The sequence below is a fragment of the Numida meleagris genome, chromosome 7 (genome assembly GCF_002078875.1).
Source record: "Numida meleagris isolate 19003 breed g44 Domestic line chromosome 7, NumMel1.0, whole genome shotgun sequence".
Classification (NCBI taxonomy): domain Eukaryota; kingdom Metazoa; phylum Chordata; class Aves; order Galliformes; family Numididae; genus Numida; species Numida meleagris.
In genome coordinates this window covers 29,488,208-29,512,946 of record NC_034415.1, presented here as the reverse complement: position 1 = coordinate 29,512,946, position 24,739 = coordinate 29,488,208, and the positions used below count along the sequence as shown (strand labels likewise).

The 24,739-nt window shown below is 51.1% G+C and overlaps 1 protein-coding gene and 1 long non-coding RNA gene across 2 annotated transcripts in view; one reads left to right on the top strand and one right to left on the bottom strand.

The window, feature by feature from the left end:
• NEGR1 (neuronal growth regulator 1) overlaps positions 1-24,739 on the top strand; it is a 189,398-nt gene that overhangs the window by 101,008 nt on the left and 63,651 nt on the right. The window contains exons 3-4 of the mRNA XM_021404395.1: positions 3,422-3,547; positions 13,763-13,894. Coding sequence (XP_021260070.1) covers positions 3,422-3,547; positions 13,763-13,894 — 258 coding nt within the window. The remainder of the gene's footprint in view (positions 1-3,421; positions 3,548-13,762; positions 13,895-24,739) is intronic.
• Positions 10,039-13,101, bottom strand: LOC110402378. Its single transcript, XR_002441061.1, has 2 exons — positions 13,056-13,101; positions 10,039-10,496 (listed from the first exon to the last, which is right to left on the bottom strand). It is a non-coding gene; the product is annotated as an uncharacterized LOC110402378 (long non-coding RNA).

The window sequence follows — 24,739 nt, the reverse complement described above, 5'->3', positions numbered from 1 at the left end:
GTTCTACTGCTCACGTGTCAGGATGATTCAGACAGTCCTCAAAAGAGAGAAACAAATATTATCTATCAAGCCTAACGAAAATTAAGCTTGTGGTGCTTAAATCATCTGCAGAGAAAAATGAAGAGGTGATTTATCATGTTTTATGGGTCCTTAGTCATAGAAAAGATACTTGATAGTAAGGGGAATGTTCAGTCTTGCAGACAAAAACGTAATAAGATCTGATTTCCGAAAGCTGAATTTAGTGAAATGCAATTTTGAAGGGAGATGCTATTTCCCAGCAGCGAGGGATATTTAATTGCTGCAAGCGCTTCCCCGGCGCGGCAGCGTGGGCATCACCTGGAGCCGCCAGGAGCAGCGCAGGCACTTGTGCAGCGCGTCCCAGGCCAGCGCCTGCGAAGCTGCTGGCGCCTGGGAATGGGCTGAGGCTGACAGCCCCAGGCTGCCCCTCTGCCCAGGTGCCCCCCAACCCCGCTCAGTTCCAGACCCAGCACACGCGTGCTCCTAAGCGTAGCTTGCATGTCACATCGCTGGGGAAAGGTTTTCTGATTGTTTGCCACACGGTTTTCTCAAAATTAAAGTACTGAACAAAACAGCATAGGTTTGGGGTTTGAGCAAAGCGGCAAAGCCTAGAACAAAGAAGGCAATACTGGCGGGCAGCCGTGGCCGCCCCCAGGCAGCGGGGGTCCGTGCCGTGCTTCTTGTGGGCACAGCTGGAAGGGAGTGGGTGAGAAGGAGAGCACAGAGCCTCATGGGAGGGGCAGGGGCAGATGGGGACAGTGCTCGGATTTTAGGCGGCGGAGGAAAGAGCAGACCGTGCTGATCTTTGTCTTGGAAAAGAGATGCTCATCAGGGCGAGCTGAATGAAGTCCTGTTGTTTCAGTGCGAGGTTCCTGCCTGTGGCAGTGCTGTCAGTGCGTTCTCTCTGGAAACGTGTCTTTTTGGAAATTTGATTACGAGTGCTGATATGAGCCAGCTCTCCTCTGCTCTTCAGGAGCCTCGTGGTTCTGCCGAAGGACCGGCAGTCGAGCGCTGAAATTCACGTTGCCCTACTTCTAGCTGGATTTTATCCGTCAGACTCAGGTCAGTGCACTGAGCAGCGAGTGGAACGCTCCTGCATCCGCTTCTGGCCATGGATGCGGGGAAGAGGCCGCTCTGGTCTGACCGTGACCCCAGCACAGGCTGAGCACCAGGGGACTGCAGTGTCTGCTGGGCACCCAGGTGCCACGGGCAGCAGGGCGTGCTCCAGCCAGGGCCCCTCTGTGTGGTGACCATTTTTGGCCAATAAGTGACCTGGGTAAATAGGACTGTGTAGCAGCTATACGAAAATCCACTTCTAGCACTGCGTAACAGTGCTAAAGCAGGAGCCTATCTCCGTTTTTCTACCATCGAAGGTACAGAACCTGGAATAAGAAACTGCTGGAAATCCTAGGCTGTAACATTTGTTGTATCTGGAAGGCATTCCCACAATTCCAGATAGACACCACATCAACCACCTGTACATATTTACTTGTGAGAAGGGCTGTGCTATTTGATTCCTTCACTTAGCTTGCCACAAGTACGTCTTTCCTGAAGGAACAAGAAGTATGTGGCTCAGGCTTAGGAGGGTATTTTTAAAATACTGCTGTCTGGATAAAGCCCCAGCATTTGCTGCACCGCTCGTGATATTTTTCTCTCCAAAGGATTTCTGCATCTCAGCCGAGATGAGCGCTCAGGGCAGCTCGGCAGCTGGGGAGCAGATCGATCCCTCCTGCTCTGCACGCAAACTCGGAGCTGCAGCTCAGGGCAGGGGCTGCTCAGAGCACCGGGCTCTGCAGGGCGGGTTTGGGCAGCGGTTCTTTGCAGGGAGCCTCTGAGAGCTCTGATCAATGAGTTGCCCCCGTCTGGAAGTAACTCTTGCGTGTGGTTCAGCTCCTGCAAACGCCGTGTGAGGACTGTGTGCTTTCCCAGGGCACCAGGTGGATAGGAGGAGGGGACTGCTGCCTCTGGGAGTGAGGCTGGCAAGCTCAGGCGGCTTCTGCTGTTGGAGTGGCTGTGTGTAGAGCTGCTGGAACTTCAAAGGATGGCAGCACCGACCTTCACTCTCATGGGAAGTGGGAAAGGCCTTTCCCAGACCTTTGATCTCCCCGCAGACAGCCTTTCTTTGCTAATTAACAGTACGCTGCACAGACTTTTAATTTTCTTTGCTCACAGATTTGTAGCCGTGGGCAAGCGCAGAGAATTTCCACCTTCCTTGAAGTTTTCTGACCGCAACTCATTCTGATGCAGTAACTTCGACGGACCTATGAAAGGGTTGGAGAACATCTGCAGGTGGAGATCCCGAAGCACACCGAACACAGACACATAAAAACATAGAACCATAGAATTACTGAGGTTGAGAAAGCTCTCCAAGACCCCCAGCCCACCCCCCCATGCCCACGGCCCATGCCCCTCAGTGCCACGGCTCTGGAACACTTATTTCTTTTCTCATTTCTCTGGTACTCGCTATTTACCTTGCAGAGTACTTTGGTTTTGAATCAGCCATCGCAGGTGGCTCCGAAACACCCACTTGTAAGGTCTGCATCTCTTACAGCTTTATTTATTCTTTAGAAAATAGTGCTTTTCAGAAACATCAGTTGGGTAAGACTTGTTACTGCATCCACTTGGTCTCTTATCAAACGTAGCAATGAAATATGCAAAGAAATACTACGTACACACACACACACACACACACACACACACACACACACACATGTTTACAATTTTGAAATCCCAAATCTCTGCCTTTATTGCTGGAATCCCAAGACCTCTTCCTGCAGTATCTCACTGCTGTAAGGGCAGGCTCTTTACAGCTCCCCGCTTCCCTTTGCTCTTTGTGGGGCTGTGCATTATGACCAGATGGACAAATAGTGGGGTTTAGGGAAGAAATCTTTCCTTATCTGATACTGCAGACCGGAAAGAAACACAAAGCAACAGAAACAAATGTGTTTGTTTTGGTGTCCTCCTTGAACAGATATGTGCACCCATGTACACATGGATGTAGATGTAGATGTAATAAGCGTCATTATTTTTTAAAGTATAAGCAGAATTTAATTCCGTTTTCTTTTCAAGCTGTCACGAGCAAGCTCAGCCTTCTCCCAAACGGGAGCATCCATCCGTCAGCAGCACTTTACTGGGCTCCCGTAGCAATTCCTGCTCTGAACAACACAGAGGAAACTGCTGCTTTCCTCTGCAGTCCCCGTGCTGTGCTGCAGACGTGATTGAAATGGCTGTGGTCACACCTTGACAAGGCTGGCGTTGTTTCCTTCTGCTTCCTGACCTCCCAGCAGGTTGGCGTGGTTCTGTGGCCGTGGCGATGCACAAGCACAGCCCTGCTCGGCCCCTGCTCTGACGGCGGCACTGACTCGATGGCATTCCCTTACAACCTCTCCTGGTTTCCTTTCAGTTTCTCCGAAGATATTTCGTATTTCGAGTGACATCGTTGTGAACGAAGGCAGCAATGTTACTCTGGTGTGTCTGGCCACCGGGAAACCAGAGCCGTCCATTTCCTGGAGGCACATCTCTCCATCAGGTGAGTGCCCGGAGCTGTCGCTGGGAGCTTCCTGCCAAGTCCCATCATTTTCAGCTTTCGGAGTTGGGACTGTGCTGCTTTTGTGTGCCTTACAGGATGTGTGTGTCTGACCACATGTGTGCAAAGGGAAAGCTCCGTCACATTTAAGCTCGCATGAGTGAAAGCTGTAATGTGTCTGTAACATGGGAAGGGACAAAGAAAGGCACCTGGACGAGGTCATGCTTTTCATTGGGGTGCAGGTGACTGCCCGGGTGTACAGGACAAGGCAGTGTCATCGTAGCTTGAAGAGCCAGGGCTCATCTGAACAGGAGTTCATTTTAACAGGCTGCGGGCAATTATCAGATAGCTCATGTTAAAGCCAATCCAAGGGCTCTCTAGAAGTGAAAGCTAAAACACATCGTACCATAGACTCGAGATTTCCCTCCCATTCAACCTTACAACCCACAGAACCACAGAATGCCTGAGGTTGTACGGGACCTTGCAGCCCACCCACCCCCAAGTGGGCAACCCCACTGCAGAGGGCAGTGAGGGGCCCTCTGTTTGCTCACAGAAGCTCTCTGGCAGCCGTGTGCTGCAGGGAAGGACGGCTCCACGAGCTGCTGCTTTCCACGGGCTGTCATCGTCCGGCAGCAGTTTCCTTTCCGAAGCGAGAGCCAAAAAAAAAAAGAATAACTTCTGACCTTTAAGGCAATGACAATGAGTTCTGCTGGAAGTATCCATTGGGGGACGAGGGAAAAATCAGTTGCAGCAAAAAATGGATTTTAACTAAATGTCAAATAAAATTTTATTGGAAACTGCAGCGATACTTCAGAGTAATAGCATAAAGCATTAGGTTTTTTACAGAAAGGAGCCGCTAAAATTGTCCTATAGAGGAAAATAGCAGAAGAGGAGAATTAGTCCACCCAGGCTGAGGAGCAGGACCCCCTCACCTTGAGTCCAGGCAGGTGCACGGAGCACGGGGCCCTCAGAGAGCCCACTGCATTCGTGCCCTGGCCCAAGGACAGGGGAAGAGAGGAGAGGGAAGCCGTGGCCTGCGGGCTGGGCTGGGCAGCTGCCGCGGGCTGCTGGCTGAGCAGCCAGCCCTGGGTCCGTGTGGGCAGGAACACGATGTTGGCATGCATGGGCGCTTCCCTCCTCCCCATAGGTTGGCATCAGGGCCACCTTTAGGTTTGCTGCCCGCTCGTACAGCTTTGCTCCTCGTTGCTGTGCAGCTGCACATCAGCCCCTGGCCTCCCGTGTGCCGCTGGGAGCAGGCGTGCAGCGAGCAGAGCGCGCCGGCCCTGCTGAGAGCGTGTCGGGCACACCGCGCCGCGCCTGGGTTCAGCTGCACGCCCTGGTACTGAGCCATAAACGGCCCTGAGATCCAGGGAAATGAGGGAGAGCTGGAAACGCCAGGCTCGTATGGGCTCGTGTTATGCCTGCAGCAAATTACCTTTATCTACACGTGAGCTTCATCGGCACTTTGTAATTTCTATCAGTTTCCCCCCATAATTCCCGGTGGCACTAATGAGGATTACACGCAAGCGTCGCATCTAGAACACAACACTAAATTATATTAAAGAATTGTATTTATAATATTCTGAAATTGTTTGTCAAAGCTGCTGCTGGAAGATAAGAAAGGGAAAACTCGGAATACAAATGATTCAATGTAGACTGATGCCAGAATATTATCGCGATTTGCATCGGAGCAGCCTTTACTCGGATAAGGTCGGCTTCAATTTTTTTGAACAAGAGATAAAATGAACCTTTCGGAGGACTAAAAATAAAATGTATTTAGAGGTGATTTTTAACTTAGTACATAAATTATTGGCCTGTAATCTTTACGGTGCATGTTTAACTTGCAGTCATTATGGAAATGCATTCATTATATAAATATTCATTATGCAAACCCATTATGTAAATCCACAAAAATCTACACATTCAGCATAGCACCGTAAGGAACGCGGCGCCACAGTTTGTAATCTGAAAATCTTGCATTGTTGAAATGTCATCTGAATAAATCGCAGGTATTACTTATTTTGTTCTGACATTTAGGAGCAAAGTGCAGCATCAATAGTCTAAGAACAAAAGCAGAATTTTAAAGAATTAAGGTCCGCTAGAAGCATAATTCTAGCTCTTAACACTTGTTTGGGCAGCGTGCTGGTGCATTTCCATTTTTGAAAAGCAACTCTGCAAACGTTGCCACCAGCAGTAACAACAAAAGCCATTCGCAAGACTCGAGATGTTAGCGCTCTGCGGGATCCTGGTGCTGTACGTGAAAGCTTCCTCCCACCTCGCTCTTGGCCAGACCTTCTGCAGGAAGGTTCCTGCTGCAGCATGGGGCCGTGCAGGCTGCACCCTGTGCACCAGCGCCACAGCGCCGTGTGCTTCGTGGCTGCCAAGGAGAAGGGGAACCCCGGGGTTTGTCTAGGTGCAAAGCAGGCTACGTGCTGTAGAGAAGCAGAGCCGGTCCCCAGCTCTCGGCCGGTGCTGGGCTGCAACGTGCGGGGCCTTGGGTGCATCGGCGTTGTGTGTGCATACAGAGAGCGGCATCCGTAACTGCAGGAGCAGCTTCACCTTTGGCTTTGCTTGGAGTGCTCAACTTCACAGTCATATTTATCACAAGAGGCTTTAGATGAAGTTGCCCACGTTTCAGACAAACACCATGAGCCCAGCTGGTTTGCGCGCTGCTGGCGCTGATGAGCATGGTTGACCGTGCACAGCTATGCAGGACCCCAGCACCGTGCTACCCCCACGGCCACCCCTGCCCGCAGCACAGGGACGGAGCAGCAGCAGCTCAGTGCCAATGGATGTGGTGGTGTACATTTTGCTAGTGAGTTTCACAGCTGCAGGCAAAAGTAGCAACTGAGTACAGGAACCTCCTTCTTGTGTGGAGGTCTATGGCAGCGCAGTAGTGTTCTGTTGAATGTTCTTCAAATACATCCTAGTAGTAGGTCTCAGACAACCTAGTGGCAGTGAGATGCAGTGAGTAATTAAGTTCTTCTCCTCATTGGTGTAGATGTTACCTCGCTTGGTTGGCTCTTCCTTTGTCCAAGTGTGGTGGCCAATGGCACCAATTCACACTGCCATCCCAGTGAGAGAGCAGTCACCACTCAAGTGCCATCAGGGACATGTTTAATGGGCATGGTGGTGATGGGTTGATGGTTGGTCTTGATCTTGGGGATCTTTTCCAGCCTTTATGATTCTATGAGTCTATGGTTCCTGCTGACTTCCAGTTTCACCCTTTCCAGACCTTCCCTTCTGTCTTGCCCTTTTCTCACAGCTTTATCACCATAGCTTCCAGTCCAGATTCCATTTTTTTCCTGAAATATGAGGATCAACAGTACATACACGTACACATGTTTGGGAGTGCATGTTTTTAGAAAGTATTAATTAAGCTGAATAAAGACAGGTTTTCCCACACTGAATGAAAGGCAAATCCATAGCACCAGGGTACTCGGTGCATTCAGTCTCGTTCCTGGAGAAAGGTGGCACTGAAGTGTTTCCCAAAAACAACCAACCAACCAAGTAAGAACTGTTTAGCACATGCGGAATAACAATTTTTTTTTTCACAAATATTGAGGAGATTTGCAATTTCCTAGAAATCACCCTGATGCTAGGTTTGAATGTACTCACGTCTGCCTCCTCCTGCTTCATGCACACATTTCGCTTGCCCTTGGGGTGTGTGCATGAGTGTGATAGGACTGAGCAGAACCTAATGACCTAACGCCAGTCGTATTGTTCCTGGACAGCCCCAAAGCCGCAAGGATGTATTGCATTAATGTATGATCATAGCTCTGTCGTTCTGACGAGGTATTAGTGTAATACATCTTCGGTGCACTCATATGATAGGGCTGTCTGGGAAGAAGGGGTCTAAGAGCTGGTTCAATTCAATTACAGGACAAAAGGCAGCGCCAGCCCCGAGCAGGCAGCGCGATTGCTGCGGGATGCGGACTGCCACACAGGGCTGAGATTTGAAGGGGGTGAAAAAAGCAAAAAGGCTTTTTTTAAACTTCCAGCTAAATCCTAAGAAACAAACAGAAGCTTGATATGAGCTCAGCTAATGTCAAATATTTTGTTCCATTTGCACTTCTGCTAGAGAAACACTATTTTTCAGATGTTATCCACACATCTGCACGTGACAGAAATAAGAAGTGTTTTGTTGATGTGCGAGTGCTCTGAGCCGGGATTTGCAGGCTGATAATACCTAACTGACATGAATTACTATCAGATTTCCAGGGCTTTGTGAGCGTGCAAAGTGCCAACTTGTCTTTCTAAATGTTCCTTCTACTGATTCAAAACGGTTTTAAAACTAAAGGTTTCAGAAAAAAGGGGTTTCTGGCTTGTGTCTTTTGCCCTGCTAAGCCCTGAGAGCCCGACAGGCAGTGCTGTTGGTGGGGGTTATCTCGCACCCACCACTCTTTCCCTCTGCCGTGTTCGATACGTGCGTGGTAGCATTTCTGGAGGACAAGGAGCTGCTCGTACTCCAATAGGGTGGCACGAGCTCCTGCCCCACTGGAGGCGTGGGGCCGCGGGTGGCCCTGGCACACCGCCCTCACTGCTGGCAGATGGATGGCCGCAGCACGCCGAAGGCGCAGCTCCTTCCCTCCAGGTGTCCAAGCAGCAGAATGCGAAATAATTCAGCACTCTAATCTGATAAGCAGCGACAGTGATGTGCCTCCCTTATGCCATCATCACTCATCTCGCCAGCAACGGCTTCATTACGCTGAGCTCCTTGTTCAGGTGAAGCATTACCGGGCTGAGCCAAAACATCTGCTCCTCGCAGCTGGGAGGGAGGGCCAGGAGAGCAGCCAGCAGCACCCAGACCTGCCAGGGGCGGTGGGCCAAGGCCAGGCAGGGGGAGCCAGGGCCCTGTGACTGCACTGGTCCCTGAGCGGTGCTGGCTGTGGGGACAGGGGCAGGCTCTCAGCCCTCAGCCGTGAATGCACTGCACAAATGCAACTCTGCTTTGGAAGCACGGCACCAACTGGAACCAGAAGTAATGCCTTCAGTGCCAGCACGCTGTGCTGACAAAGGCAATGCCAACTGGGGCTCAGTGCCTCTGGGCTCTACAGGGCCTTCATTTGCTGGCCTCTGGCTGGGTTTGTGGTTCAGACCCTTTCTTTTTCAGCCCTGACTTGATCTCTCCATTCTGTGCCACCCAGGGAAGCTCTTGGCTCTCAGCTCTCAGTGCTGCAGTGCTTTGCACAGCCCTTTGCTCTGCTTGCTTGTGGAACAGCGCAGCCCCTTGCTATGGCCTTTCTGGGACAGGGAAGCAGCTCGAAGCAGCCACTTGGCCACCGGCAGCCAGGATTCCTCCCACCTGGTGGCCCTGTGCCTTCTTGTCAGGACTGGAGCCCTGGCAGGCCCAGCTGCTGTGACACACATCACCTGAAGCTCATTCATTCTTCATCGAACACCCAAACTGGAGCCCCTGGCACCACGTCACCCCCCCCCTGTGCTCCAGACATGCTGTGTGGGCCCTGGAGGGGCCGTGCCCTGCCACAAGGCTGTGCCGCAGTCCTCTGCCCACCGTGGGGAGGGTGCGTGTGGGTCGGTGGCCCATGGGGAGCCCCTGCTCTTGCACGGATCGATCCGTCTGTGCTGCAGCCATGCGGGGATTGAGCGTTCTGTGATTAATGTTTCAGACGGATTTAATGGCCCGGCTGGTGATTCTGAAGCGGAGTGTTCCGTTGTGAAGGCATCACGCGCCGTTCAGTCAGCGCTTCCTTCGTATTAAACACGCTGCTGGCAGCGTCCCAAGGACTCAAGACGAAATGGTGTGGAGCTCGACACGGAGTAAATGAGGGGATTAATTAGCAGTTTAAAGACAGCAATGCAAATATTAGCGCTTAATATAAATGGTTTGTTGCAATTCTTTCCTTTGCCTTTGGATACAGGAAAAATAATGATCCTCCGAAGCCACACCTCTCCCATACAAAATACGACGTCTTCCGATTTCAGGCCGCGGGCCTTCTGGCCTTTCTTTTCCTTAATGATACTCCTAAGATCATTGCTGGGGGATACGTGGAGTATTAGGATCCAATTAAGTGACATCCAGTACATGATCCATCGTGCTGGGGTCAAGTGACATTACACTGGCTGCGATTAGTGGGTTTCTGAGGAAGAATTCTTAGAAAAATGTCGTTATTATCGGGACCGTTCCTGAACTTTGAGCATCCCTTCAGGAACAATTAAAGATATTCCTAGAAATCCTCAAGTCTTCTTAAAATCTTTAAGCAGACTGAAAAAGCCCTCTTGTTAGAATGCGGTTGTCAGGAGAGGAGCGCTCGTGCTCAGATGGTCACATAATTGGGTCTTTGTGAAGGAACTGAGGGCTGAGAGTAAGATCACAATCTCAGTGAGTAAGAGAGGGCAAAACGAAAGCCAGACAAAAGGATTGCACAGAAATAATAATGACTTTTCGACAATTTTATAACAAGAGGGATGTATTTCTCACTTCTCAATAAAAGTAGATGAACTCATTAATAACTCATAAAATGCCATGAAAATTAAAGTTTTAAAACAGGCTTAGTTTATTCCCTCAGATACTAGTTCATTTTTATTCGAGAAACACTGCACTTGTGAGTGAGCGATTTAAGAATCATTCAAGATATTTCAGTGAGACCAAGTCTTCAGTGTTGAAAACCAAGCCGAGCAAGTGCAGGTTTCCCTCTCTCCCCTTGCTTCAGTGAAGCATCCTTCACAACTGCTATGGGAGATGCTCATCTTGGAGCAGAGCGTGCCGGTGCTGGGACGTGCGTAGATTTTTGGAGAAAGGATCTCTAAAATCCAACAGATGCCTCTGTTTTCTATTTAACGTTTCAAATCCTCTTTTCTTTTTATATTCCTTTATGCTTATTGTTCTTCTTTCTCCTTTGCCCCATTTTGATGGCGGGCCGGGCACGGGCTGCAGGCAGGAGCGGAGGCTGGGCACGCCAGTGATGCTCAGGAGGGGACAGCAGGCGACCTGCAGGTGCCATAGAACCATAGAATCATTAAGGCTGGAAAAGACCTTGATGATCACCGCATCCAACCATCAGCACCTCAGCACCATGCCCATTAAAGCCTGTCCCTAAGCACCACACCCTCACGTTTCTGGAGCCTGCAGTGCTTCCATTTATTTCCCAGAATCATCTCTTCTGGCCCTGTTTATGAATAAATTCTATTTCAAACACATCAAGAATTATTTTAAAATGCACACACTTCATAAAAACCAGTAATATCTTTTGAGGGATGAGAAGAAATATGAAAAAGGTAGTCATTAATGATTCATTTATCTTCAGCAATGCCTCCAGTTTCAATAAACTACAGACGGAAAATGAATGTGCAAAGGGAGGGACCCGCAGATGCGCTTGAGTCGAATAGCTCCCTCCAAGCAGCTCACAGGGCACTGCCTGCAGAGCATCATTCTGAGAGCAGTGGGTAGGAGGGTTCCTGCAGGGCCATCGCCCCTTGCCATGGGCTGGGCTGCACTCCTCCCCCAGTGAGCGTGGCCCTGCTCATGCTCAGCTGGTTACTGCAGAAGTTCCCTGGGAAAGAGGGAAATGTGCCTAGGTCTGCTGCAGGAGCAGCCCCTGCTCTGCACAGCCAGGGAAGCTCCGAGGAAGCAGTGGACAATGAAAGAACTATGCGTGGTTTCTAAGTTATTTCTCCTCTGATGTTATTGCGTAGCGTCGAAGCTAAGGAAAAAAATGATTGTTTTTTCCCTTTAAAACGCTTAAAATTTGCTGATCTATGCATCGTGGTGAAGAAACACTGTCACGCAGTTTGGTGAGGACGATGCTCTCGATAGCCGGCCGAGATGTGCTGTACCCATGCAGCTCCCTTTGCTCCGCTCCGTACCCGAATATTGCACGTACAGATGTGACCTTGTTTGTCTCCACCTCTGAAACTTTCTGCTTTGTCAGCCGCTGCTCACAGCTTTTCTTTCATCAGCACGCCTTCCTCGCCAAACTGCTTTTCTTGTTTCATCTCTTCAGCAGAGAGATCTCCTCCAGCCCTCCATTTATCTGCCACTTTCAGACATTTTTTTCTTTACATTTTATCTGATTTTTCTTTACAAATGTGGAGCATGGCATCGCTAAAGCCTAATGTCCTTGCACTGATGATGTTTAAATGGTGCCTAATGTGGTAGGCCCATTCTCCTAGCAGACAGCAAGCTGTTCGGCTAACCCACAGCCCCTGGGAGAAGAGCACATCCTGTACGATTACAGCATTTGATGTCATTTCAAACCCTGAATGCGTGGCAAGTAGTAGGAGCAGCTTCAGACCGTTTTCCTCGGTGAATCCAATTGTTTGGGCTGTTCTCAGCATCCCACAACAACTCCTCTCCAGGACAGAAGGAAGGTGCCTCTGTGACCCTGTCTGCGCCCGCCAGCCTACGGGACCTGATGGGCCGCGGGCGCTTAGAGCACAGCCGACAGTCAGATGACATCCTGATGGCATTGCCACAGGAGAGCCCACCTGGCCGCTCACACGGAGCCCACACGAGGCAGCGTACGTGCGGGTGAGCCCGTGCCAGGCCCTTCAGGCTGCGTGGGGACTCTCCCCTGGCTGCGGCCTGGAGCCGCGATGCAGCGGGACCGGCCCGGCTCAGCCTCCCGCTCGCACTCCCAGACCCATGTGGGGCTCCGCGTGCTGACACCGGCTCTCCGGAGCACCAGGGAGCGGGGCTGGGCTCGCAGTGCCTGAGCTGGGGCTGTGTTGTGGCTTAAATATCCCAGGAGATATGGAAAATGAGCAAACAGACAGCACAACAACAGCCTTGGCTCAGGTGAAGTCCTCAGAGTTTTTCAGAGCCACCCTGGACTTGCATCAGATTTTTCCTCTTACTGACTTATGTTTAGCACCAGGAGAGGAAGGCACAGCCTTTGTAAAACCCATCCATCCACGCCTTGGAAAAGCTGTCCATATGGCGAGGTGCGTGCGCGCTCCACCTGACGCCAGGGACCATATGTGAACACGGTTCTCGTTGTGCTCCCCCCCCAGCAGTTACACACATGCTGCTTTACGGGGCACCGTGTCACCAGGCTGCAGCAGGAACTGGGCACTCCAGCTCGGCTTCACAGGTGCTTCCCTCCCAGGCTGGAGAACCTGCTCCTATCGCCCAACATATCCCCAGCAGATAATTCCGTATCATTAGGCATTTCAGCATGTCTAGTTACGAGGTGACTGCAAACCTGCCAGGAGTCCCCATGGACACGATACCCTACTCTCTCTGTCCTGTGCCCAAAACGCCATGCACAGAGTCGGTCCCAGACTCCTTCTAGCAGTGACCCCCAGCTCCTGGGCTTCAGGGCAGCCGGGGTTTCCCTCCTGAACTCTTTGTTTTTCTTTCTCTTTCCCATCTCTCTGGGAGACATCACAGGAGCAGTCTGGAAGCAGAACAGTCTCCTGAAGCTCTTCCTCAACACTGGTGTCTTCAGACGCAGTGTATTCTCTCTGCTGCCCATGACTGTCCATCTGTTTCTGAGCAGGATGTGCAGCGATGTAATGCAAATCTGCCTCCGTACGTTTATGTACATACCTTTCACATAACCATTTAATTTCTTCCACATAGCCATGGGAAATCTCTAGGAATAAAACAGGTTGAGGAAGGTGAAATACTGTACAAAAGAATAGGAAAGATGGAAAGCGGTGTCTGTGTATTCCCCAAGAAAAAATATTTATCTCTAGTTCTTGCTAGAAGCTTTCTCGTGTATTCTGGATGCAAAATTTCTGGGGGTAGGAGAGTTTAAAAATGTTTAAATTTTAACGTTTTCAAGTGTGTGTGAGTGAATTGCATTAAACTGAGTTTACGGTATTATAAAAATACAGGCATAGTTCTGCATAAGATTGATGTAACAGTGGGTGGGGATGTGTGCTAGTGGACATGGGGCAGGAGCAACATGCCAGGTTCCCTTCCAAGGAGCCGTCAGCACTGCACAGGCTGCCCAGGGGTGGGGGTCACCATTCCTGGGGATTCCAGAGCCGTGGGGATGTGGCACTGGGGGACGTGGGCAGTGGGCATGGGGCGGTGGGCTGGGGGTGGGCTCGGGGAGCTCAGAGGGCTTTTCCAGTCTCAATGCTTCTATGGTTCTAGCTCTAAGTGAGGTCTCACCAGCTGCTGCTCAGCACTGCTCCCCTGTTCTGTGCATCCTGTCCCAGGGGTGGGTGCTCTGCAGACTTCAGTGAGCCTTCGGGCTCTCTGTGCTCAGCCTCACCTAATTTCTGTCTCTGATTATTTCATTTCAGCAAAACCATTTGAGAGCGGGCAGTACCTGGACATCTACGGAATTACAAGAGACCAGGCTGGGGAGTATGAATGCAGCGCAGAAAACGACGTCTCAGTCCCAGACGTGAAAAAAGTAAAAGTCACAGTAAACTGTAAGTCACGTTGGTTTCTAATCACTAAATCCAATGGAGGAGAGGGGCACTGCTGGGAAGAAAAATGTAACACAGAGAACTGCTGCTTTTGATGAAACTGTAGATGTTTTATGGTGGAAGAGTAGCAAAAAGCCTGTGGTGTCTGAGGTGTGAGTGGCTCTGGCCAGAGATCGCTAGGAGAGGACCCAGGTTCAAACCCGACTGCGGTGCTGGCAGCAGTGCGGGGCCGGCATGTGGCCCAGGCCGGGCTCTGCTGCGGGCTCTGGGCTCCGTGGTAATTCATTGAGTAATTTCTGTGGTTGTTGGGCTGAAACGTTTCTGGTTTAACTTGTCGTGGCTGTGCAACAGGATGGGGAGTGCAGGCCCTGCTGGCACAGGGAGCTGTGCTCTGCCACACCTCCAGCGCTGGGGGCACTGCTCTGTGCCAGCATGGCCTCTTGCAGGGCTGCAGCCCACGGTTCTGCCTTCCTTGGGTGTCTGCAGAAGTGGGATGCTTTCTGATTTGGGATCGAATTTGATTTGACACTTGGTACAACATGAAATGTTCAAGACGGTGTTCTTTTCCCTTCCAAAAAATGTAAAAAATGGAAAGAAAATGGGAATAATTACACTAATCCACTCTAGCTGTGAATTTTCTTAGGTTAAGTGCAATTACCCAGCTTGTGATTTGCAGCAGTTCCTACTCCGAAAATTGCTGTGGCATCGTTACTGATTTACAGATGCTCGAAGCCCTGGATTTGCGTGTCCCCCACAACCCACAGGCTGAGTTCATCACAGCTCTCTCTAAAAGCTGTGGGCTGAAAACCACAGTGCTGGTGGAACAAGTGCCCCCTGGTTGTGTGCAGTTTGTTGTTACTGGAAGGCTGTCAGGAAGAGGCGTTGTGCAGATATACATGCTTGGGTCAAGCATTTGGGTCAGGCTCTGGCACTGCCTGCCCAGGGGTGGGGGTCACCGTCCCTGGGGCTGTTCCAGAGCCATGGGGATGTGACACTGAGGGACGTGGGCAGTGGGCACGGGGGGGTGGGTGGGGGTTGGACTGAGGATCTCGGAAAGCTTTTCCAACCTGAATGGTTCTGTGATTCTATAAATGTGAGCGGGTGCTGTGGGGTGACAACCTTCACGCAGGCTGTACCCCAGAACAGCCTTGTGGCAGTGCTGGGAGCACTAAGGCCAGCGGGACCTCACCGTGCCCTGTGCCCCATGGCCAGGAGCGTGGCTGTCAGGCAGCCGAGCTGCAGGGGTTGGGATGTGCCCTCCCTCAACGCCGAGCCAGGGGGGCCGTGATGACGGAGGTGCGTGGGTCTCGGTGCCAGCCACAAGCAGGGCAGCTCGGGCCTGACAGCAGGGCACTTCCATTCATGGCAGGGGGAAGATATCAGGAAGTGTCCTTGGCTGTAGCGTGGGTGCACCTGGCACTAGGTTTCTGCGCCAAATTCAGGCATACTGCTAAGTCTGCACTGGGGACATGCAAAGTAGTTTGTCTTAGTTTCTTGCAACTATGGAAGAAAATGTCCAAAAAATAAAAAAAAATAAAAATAAAAATTGAAGCGATGCAAAACTAGGATCTGTCCGCAGCATGGAACTGTTTGTATATGTGAAAGATTTGTCGTGGTCAGCAAACCGCTCGTGCACTTCAGAGTGCTGAGTGCTCTGTCCTCGTGCTCGGCCCCACAGCTCCTGCTCCCTGCAGGGCACGGCTGCTGTCGGCGGGAGCCCTGGGCTGTGGGCAGCGCTCACTCCAGCCACTGACCGTCACCCCTGCTCCCCCAGCTCCCGTTCCTTTCTTCCCTTTGGTTTGCAGGCTCCTTGAACTCTAAGGAGTCACCCTCCGGTGTGGCTCAGCACCAGGTCCCTTTGTCCCCGTAACTTACGTGTGTCCCCGTGGTTTCCCTTTGTAAAGCGGTGTCCCCGGAGGCTGTGGTGTGTTTGTGTTTGTCTGCATTCTGAGGGGAACAGTCGTCAGTGAGGCGGTAAGGAGGGGTGGTGCGAGGGGGCTGGGTCCTGAGAAGGGAAAACTCTCCCCGATTGTGTTAAAATCGATAAAATGCAACACGATTTCACTTCAAAGCAAATCTTATTAGCGTTTTCTACTATGATTTATAAAGCAAGTGCTGATGGATAGATGCGGAGCTCGCAGCCCCTGTGAGCACACCGCTGCCTGGCTCAGCAGGAGCTGCCCCGTACCCCACACCTGTCACTGCAGCCCCGCTCACTCTCCGCTTTACGGTGACACACTTAGAAAGATTAAAGGCGACAGTCCCCAGAAGAGCTGCGGCCATGCTGAGGTGATGAAGAATGAGATGTGTGCATCCCGAAGCTGGCGTTTATTTTAATTTAGATACAATTCTCAGTTACCTAAATAAATGGTAAACGTGGACTTTTAAAGTGGAGGTGTATTGCGGCGGTCCTTCTTCCCAGATGCCACGTAACCGGGTCCCAAACAGCTCTGTGAAAGCTGGATCTTGTGGACTGTACTGAATTAAGTTCCGCTGCCTTTGGAGAGGAAAGAGAAGCCATTCATCTCAAATTAAGAGGCAGTGATTTAATTTCAGCCTTGATGAACCCCGTCACGCAGCAGATTGAAGGCCAGGTGCGCTGGGGCTTGCTGGGGAGGTGCAAATTGCAGTCACAGTGCTGAGGATGCGCAGAGGAGGAAGCTGCTCTGTGAGCAGCCGATAGAGCAACAGGAAGGTAACCCAAACTGCTCCTGCTACGGAAGGGACCACTGCCTGCTTGCAAAACCGTTCCCTTGTTCAAAGATCTGTTCCATCTTGAAAATATGGAAAAAAGGAAACAGACATGAGCAGATGACCAGGTAACCCGTACCAAGCCATGCTGTGTCCCTGCCTCGGTGTCACCGCGGGGCTCTGCCTGGTCCCCCTGCAAGGTGTCCCCAATGGGGCCAGCCCCGCAGGCAGCACGTGCTGCTTAAAGCCAGCCTGTTTGCTGTGCTCACCCTATGGGTTATCCTGAGGCACTCAGCCTGCCTGTGCTGCAGCCGGGGCTGGTGGCCTGGCACACCGTGCTGACAGACCTGCTGGCAATCGCTCCTCATCTTGGCATCTTCCAGGTGCTTTCACATCTTTGATTACCTGAATGGCATTTTTATGGGGAACAAAGACAAACGGTGTGGTTTATAATTCCCTGGCACCTGCCTGTGGCTCTGGAATGCTGTAGTTTTGCATTGGCTTCATCCAGCCCTTGGTGGCACCCATGTCTGGTGGCTGCTGTCCAGCCTTGAGTGGAGCGAGCATTGTGGGTCTGGGTGCTCTGCATGCAGTGAGGGCTGGGTTCAGCATGCAGTGAGGGCTATGAGCTCAGCAAGCACCCAGCACTGCTACAGGTGGCTGTGCGCAGATCTGCACTGCTCCCTTCCTGCTCCTTTCTTTCCTGCTGCCATAGTTTGATATTTTGTGTTTTTTAGTGTTGGTTTTTTTTTTTTTTTTAGATTTTCTTATGGAGGAATGTGTGAGTTTTTTGTATGAATTTTAAGTGCTGTGTTTGTTTTTGCTTGGCCAGGTTAGGGTTTTGCAGAACAGCTTAACTCATTAGCATTTCTTAGAAGTCTGCCTTACTGTTGCTATGACACTTGCATAATATTATGCGCAGTGCTCTGATTTTACTTTGAAATCAGACATACTGTACAAGCCACTCTAACCTAATTACATCAGTAACCCGAGACCTACCAGGAAACATATGATGGAACTCAAGTGTGTGCTGGGGCTCCCAGTGCCCGGACACGGGGCTGTGACTTTGTGCTCCCAGAGAGTGCCTCACTGCCACCCGAAGGAAGACATTTCCTGGGCAAGGTGCAGTCAGCAAAGAGAGTTTCCTTCCATCGAGGTGAATACGTTATTAAATAAAAAGGCAGTGGTCCCTTGCAACCCATGCCTCTCTGTGTCAATTCTTCAACCAGAATCACACTCAGATCGGATGAACACGTGCGCTCACATCTGGCCGTGGCAAAAAGGGACCTTACCTGGAGATGGAGGTGGCTGATGCTGTCCCTGTGCCATCACATTGCTCATTAATCACAAGGGCCTGCAGCATTGCCCGGCCTTGTAACAGCGCAGCACAGTTTGCAGCCCCAATTCCCACTGACCATTCTGAGAGGCACATGTGCACAGTGCCTTGGAAGATTTAACTCCACAATACTGTTTCGAAGTATCTAAATTACACTTTAAAAGTTAAAAGCACTCCAGAGTGCGGTTTAATTGACTTCCTGTGAAACATGTTTCTCTGAATTCTCTGGTTGCCTCTCAAAAATGGGATTTTGGCTTCCAAGTCACACTGGGGACTCTTCAAACTCTGGCTGCTGGTGAATATTTGATTCTGCTCACAGATCCGCGCAGCTCAGTGCGAGCTTTCCTGGAGGCACTGCTCTGTGCACACCCTCTGGGCACCAGCGTGCGGGCGGTGCCAGTGCAGCCATGGCTGTGCATCGCAGGTCACTCTGTGGGTGCAGCAGAGAACACAGCCGGGCACGAGCTATGTTCATAGCATGGCTTCATCCGCCTCATCTGTCACAAATCTCCTGGTTTCTTTGGGATGAAGGCTGAGAGTGTCAGTCTGCTCGCATCTTGCCCCACCAGCAGAGCTGGGAGCACGTGGTGTCCTCCCCCTGCTCCACGTTTCTGTTCTGGAAAGCTGTGCTGAAAGAGCAGAGGGAACCATGTGAGCGGTGGAACGGGGCTGCTCCACGGCGTGCTGCCACGGGCCAGGGGCTGGCAGGGCACGTGGGCAGCAACGTGACTGTGGGGCTTCCTGTGTCCTCACCTGTGCACCCTGCTGTTGTTAAATGTTAACCTAATCCTAAGGATCAGATTCTCTGCGCTGTCCAGATGTTCTGGTTCAGTAGCTGTACCACTTGTATCAGAGCTGCTATTGTAATATGAAAGATGTGTGGAGATGTGTAGTGGAAGCATGGAGAAGGCCCCTTCCCTGCAGCGCTTCTTGCACAGCTGAAGGCAGAGGGGTAACGGTGCAATTGCTTCTGTACCTGAGGGCCAGCTCCTGTAGCTGTGGGCAGTCACCTGCCCCAGCTAAAGGTGAGGCAGCAGCCCATGCAAAAACACAGATTGTTGTTGAAGTCGGTAATAGAGCTTCCCTTCGGGTCCAGCCCCTGGAAGAGGAGCTGCCTGCAAAATACTTCAAGTGAGCCCCGTGCAAATAGGAATAGTTCTTTTGACCTAAGGTAAAGACCTCTGAAGAATGTTGTGCTATTCTTTAAATGGAATGTTTGATGATGTACATTGTAATCAGAGTCAGGGCTCTCTAACTTCTGTGGCTTTGTTGGGTTTTTGCTCTGCATTAGGACTAAACTCTGATTTATTTAAGTTGTGAACTGTCCTTATCACTGAGCTCACAGGTATGAGTTATATGGCGTACTATCCCATAGTAACACCTAATGAAAAACTGCTTATACCAATTCAGATCAATAAAGACGGTCGTGTATTTAAATCCATCTCAATTAGAGTCGGGAGGAGAATAGATCTGATACGAAGAAAATGGTTTTCTCCTCACTGGTGGGGAAAGAAGCGTCTTCTGAAAGTAATGTTTGTCATTTTTTGTCCTTCAGGTATTTTTATTAGCATTTCAGAAGTCAGATTAAAACAATATAGTTCAGGTTACTGACTCGAGAGCAATTTGGCTTTGGAATTAACATTGATTTCTTTCTGCGCCGTAGCAGTTTACTGTTGGGTCCTGCAAACTGCCGCGCGGTCGCTGCTTATTCTGGAAAGCGCTGCTCACGCTGAAGCGTGACAGAACGGATTATAACACTCCTTGTGTAGATGGCATTCCATAGCCACGGCACACAGTCAGGGGCTCTGGCTACGTGAATCGAGGCCCTGTGCTGGGAGGGCTCGGAGTGTTAGCACCGGGCATGGCCTCAGGTCGCTGGGGAGGGCATTGCTCGAGCTCCTCCGGGCGGCCCCTGGTGTGTCTGGCGAGCCGGCCTGGCTGCGTGTTGGAAGGGGAGATGTGCCCGGGGTGCTGGCCATGGCTCCGGTGGGAAGCAGTGTGTGTCCAGCACAGAGCTGGGAACCTCGCTGGGAGTCAGGGCGCTGCTCAGCCGTGTTCCAGCGCTTCTTGGCAAGCGTTGTTTCCTTGGGAAACAGCCTTTCTGACTTAGCCAATAACAGATTCTTTCTGCAGTTCCAAACCAGAGCTGGCTGTCTCGGAGGCACATGGGCGCTGGTAATTTGTCATTGCTGCAGCGCTAATGCTGGGGACTGCCACGAATACCCATCTGAGAGTCATCTGTTCCCCATCCTCAGGAAAACCCCCAGGGCCATGGAATAAAAACAGCTGCACTCATTTGCACGTATTTGTACTCTGCCGGCAGTTACAGGTCCACATCTTGTGTCATTATGGCGTGCCAGTGAATGCCATACAGTGTGTTTATGCATCTCTGGGAAACTGTGCTGCAGCAAATAATAGAACACCCGCGGCAAGCTCTCCTGATACGCATGAAAAATGTCACCAGCAGGACGCTGCGAGGGCACAGCGCGAAGGCTTCAGGGCAGTGCGGGGGGAAGCTCGGGGCAGGAGAATGAGCGGCCAGAAACGAATGAAGAGTTTGTTTTTTTAATAACTATTTAATAGTAACTACTTTGGTAACTATTGTGCTATCATTTCAAAGACGAGCTAGATAGGGTTGCAGGAAGGTTGTGGGCTCCTCTGTGCATCCTCTTCTCACATCTGCTGGAGGCAGCTGCGGTGGCAGCAGCAGCAGTGACACCGGCGGTGGTGACAGCAGTGCCATCGGCAGTGGCGGCAGTGACAGCAGCAGCAGTGACAGCAGTGACAGCAGCAGCAGCTCTGCTAAGGGCTACTGCTCCAGGCCTGCTTGGTCCCAAAGGCTGTATGTGTGGCTCACTGTCATCCCCAGAGAAGCGAAGGTCTCCCACCCGCAGGCAGGAGGGGGCTCCTGGCAGCTGGCAGGACGCAGGGTGAGGGAGGGTTGGCAGAGGCAGAGGAGCAGCCCTCTGGGCAGTCCTGCTGGCTGGAGTGAACGCTTTCTCCCAGCTCTGTGCCATTGCTCGCTCCTCAGCCTCCAGGTGATCCCACTCCAAACTCTAGCTGAAATACAGTTCACGAAAATTAAAGTATTAATAGAAGATGACTCATCTGTAAAGAGCTTATGCATTTCAAGAAGCAATTTAAAGTATACAGCAGGCTCTGTAATACTCCAGACTAGAGCCAAAATTAATGGAGAGCTCTTCAGCTCCCAGGAGTGTTCACTTGCCCAGATTGCTCTTCAGCAAAAACAATTACTTAAAATATTTCTTGTAATAGTCTGCACGTTGCGCAGCAGTATTTCTCCCGGTGGCTGCAGCGCTCCTTGCTGCTGTAGGCTGTGCTCCCTGGGCCCTGCAAGGTTGGAGTCGGGAGGCGTTCGGGTGCATCTGGCGATGCCAACATAACTGTGCAGGAAAAGCCAAACAAGATCTCCCAGTCCCTCCATTGTTGTTTCATCTTTTCCCGCAGCCATGGCTGCCCTGAGCTGGTTGTGCAGTGGAGATCTCTTCGGCACAAGCAGTGTGCATGGCCTGGCCACGGTGCTGCGGTACCCTGGCTGTGCAGTGTTCCATTGAGGCACCCGGTCCTGGTAAGGGTGTAACAATGTTGGTACAACCTGCTTGTCCCTGGTCAGGTTGCTAAATCAAGTTTTAATAACTTCTGCCATTTGGCTGGTGTTAGCAAGCGTGTGCTGGCACAGGCACGTGGAGGCACTAGGTCTCAGCGGGGGGAGCTTTGAGAAACAATATTTCTATTTTCATGACTTAAAACAAATCAGTGCTGTGGACGTGAAAAAAAGGGAAAGCTGCCAATATTGTTCTTTAGGTGTTATAATTCATAAAGCTTTTGTCTGCTTCTTTTCTTATTTTCTACCTCTCCTCAAATAAAGAGGAACGATGTTGAGGTTGATTCGGATTTTGGAGCTGTAGAGCTGACACCAGCGCTGGCCATGAAGCCCTGAGCCCAGCAGCAAGGCTGCTCTCAGGGCCTGAGGATGGGGCACCGCTATGGGCTGAACTGCTTCAGTGCTTCAGGCTGCACGCTGTGCAAGATCGCCACTGTCATTTCTAGGCTGAAAGACCAAGAGTTCCATTCAGAACGCACTGTCCCCAGTGTATTTTGAACAAAAGTAGGATTAATATCAAACTCAACATTCAGGTGTTCATCGCTTCTGCACCTGGCACTGCTAATGGCAGAAGAGCATCTCAGGAATTGTCTTTCAGTGCAGCAATTGAATGTGCAAGTGGAAAATCCCACTGCTCCAGACCTCAGGGGAAAGAGGTCAGGTCTGCAGCGCAGCGCTGACTTGAGATAGGCTGTCTGCTGTTAAGAAGCATGCAGACATTCTTCAATGATGAGCAATTGTCACAAAACCACCCGATGTCCATCAGGAACAACCTGCATAGCCCTACAAGTGCCCACCCACGGTGCTCTGGTTTCAGCTTTGGTCTTGCTCCGAGCCGTGTGTGCTTTGTTTTAAGCGATGATCTCAGAGTCAGAGGTGGCATCCATTGCACTCAGTCCTTTGGCTCTTGTCTGTTGAATCATCACAAAACTGAGGATGAAGGAATGATGTTATATGGACAATCTCATAAGTAAACGCACAGAGAGGCCCCCGAGGCGCGCGTGCTTCCACGACAGGCCCCTCAGGGCAGCAGCTGGGCTTGGTGCCTGCAGGCGGCACGCTGGGGAAGGCTCTGGGCTACTGCAAAAGGAACGGCTCCGTCCCTTAGCTGGGATAAGGCGCCGACCCCCGCCCTGTGGAGCTCAGTCATCCACACACAGTGTGTGAGGGAGAGGTGGGATGTGGCTCAGAGCACGGGGGCTCTTTTCAGAATCATGGTTCCCTGTGACAGACGCTCCCCAGCGTTCCCCCGGCCCAGCAGGAGCCTGGCACGGTGGCCCTGGGCTTCGCTGCTGCCCTCGCTTTGGCCCAGTTGCACAAACTTGTCCAGCGAGGGCCTGCAACAACCAGCGCTTTGGTGACTTGGTTGCTTAGAGCCAGAGGAACGACCGCAGGCCCGACCGGGCCTTGTGTGCGCGTGTGCCTGGCGCCTCGCCGCACTGGTTGCTCTGGTTCGGGAAACTTAGTGCTGCTACAGACTGCTGAGGGGGAAAACCTTCCTGTAAACTTCACTTCTTTTTAATACAGAGCAATAGCTCCTGGACCCTTTATGGCTCTCCCTCATTCTTCATGAGATACATATGTATATCAGCTCTAGCACGCTGTCAGCGAACAGTGGTTTTCAATCAAAAAGACTGTCAGTAAAGCTGATTCACTAACAAGAAAGCTGTCAAGCTGTGACAGCTGCTGTCTTTGCAACCCCAAACAATCTGTTCGGTGCTAACTCTGACTTATGCTTCCATTTATTATACAGTAGTAATGAGTACTGTCCTTAGAAATATCATTTTGGAGAGTACACCTAGCTGCTTTGTTATGCATGTAGGATACATCAAATCAGATCCAAGCTGCACAAGTTTTTGACAAAAAAGTGCTCCTTGTCATCTGAATCACTTTTTTTCTCAATTCTAAATCCTGTTTCGGTATTTACATCATTTTTGGAGTTAAGCATGAGCCTGAAAATTGTATTACTATTAGAAACTGAGACAAATATAATTTCTCTTTTTCCCGTCGTGTTGGAAAATGGTATAGAACCCTGAACACAACACTCGTACTTTTACAGAACTGAGTACAAGAAGGAGCTGTTGTGATGCTCAGAGACCCCGGTGTTGGGGGATAACATCTCCCAGCCCACAGGGAGAACTGATGCCCATGCTGCTGTCCAAGCACAGGTGCTGGCATCCAAATGCTTGTTAATGCTTTTTTTTGTTTTGTTTTTAATTAAATAAAAGCACATTGGCAGTCTCCTCTTCCAGCAATAACTTCTAGCTCTGCAAACCTAGATCTCTCTTGCTTCAGTTTCAGTTACCATTGCTTGTTCTGCCCATCAGTGAGAGGGGGAAGAGCTGATACCATTGCAGTTTTGTGATGTACCGTCTCCCTACTTATTCACCTTCTCAACTCCGCTGATTCCAGCTCTCCCCTCCAGCCTCGGTCTCTCAGCTCAGCTCCCGCTAGCGCTGCCAGCCCAGCACAGTGCACGTGTTGTGATTCCCACTGCCCAGTGCCTCCCACCTGCCTCTGCATTAGGGCTTCCTGAGCACACGGGGCTCGGGCAGCTTCCCACCCACACTGTGCTGTGGTTTTGTTCCAAACCCTCTTTCCTTGAAAACCTCCCAGCCAGCTTTAATTCACTTTCTCCTCAGCCTTGCTGCCAAGAGACCTACTTAGCAATTCCTGGAATTTGTTGAAGTCCATTGCTTTCATCTCCCTTAGAGGGAGAGAAGCGGCACAGTGAGAGCACTCATGTCTGTTCTCACCCGGGCTCGCGGCCAATCCCTCCTTCAGGGTTGGCACCAGCAGCGCCCAGCATTGCCCTGCTCCCTGCAGCACCGCAGCACGCTGAGGCTCACTGCCTCTCTGCCCATGGGCACCGGGTCCGACCGCTGCAGGCAGAGCAGCAGCACCGTGCTCGGAGCCATGCGTGGTGAGCACAGAGCAGGGCTGCTCTGCAGGTAGGTCCCTTTGGGGACAGCACGCCCGCTAGGTCCATTGATAAGGTTCCATCAGCACCATGCATTATATCTGGAGGCAAACAAGTTTATTCTATTGCCCCAGGTGACTGCAGGCCCTCCCATGGTCTTTGTTGATGGGAAAGTGTCAGTGACAACGTTTCCCTCAAATTATGGCGGTAGGAGTGGTGGTACAGAGAAGCACGGCTCTGTTGCCATTGTGCTTTTTGCCTGTTTGTTTGTTTTGA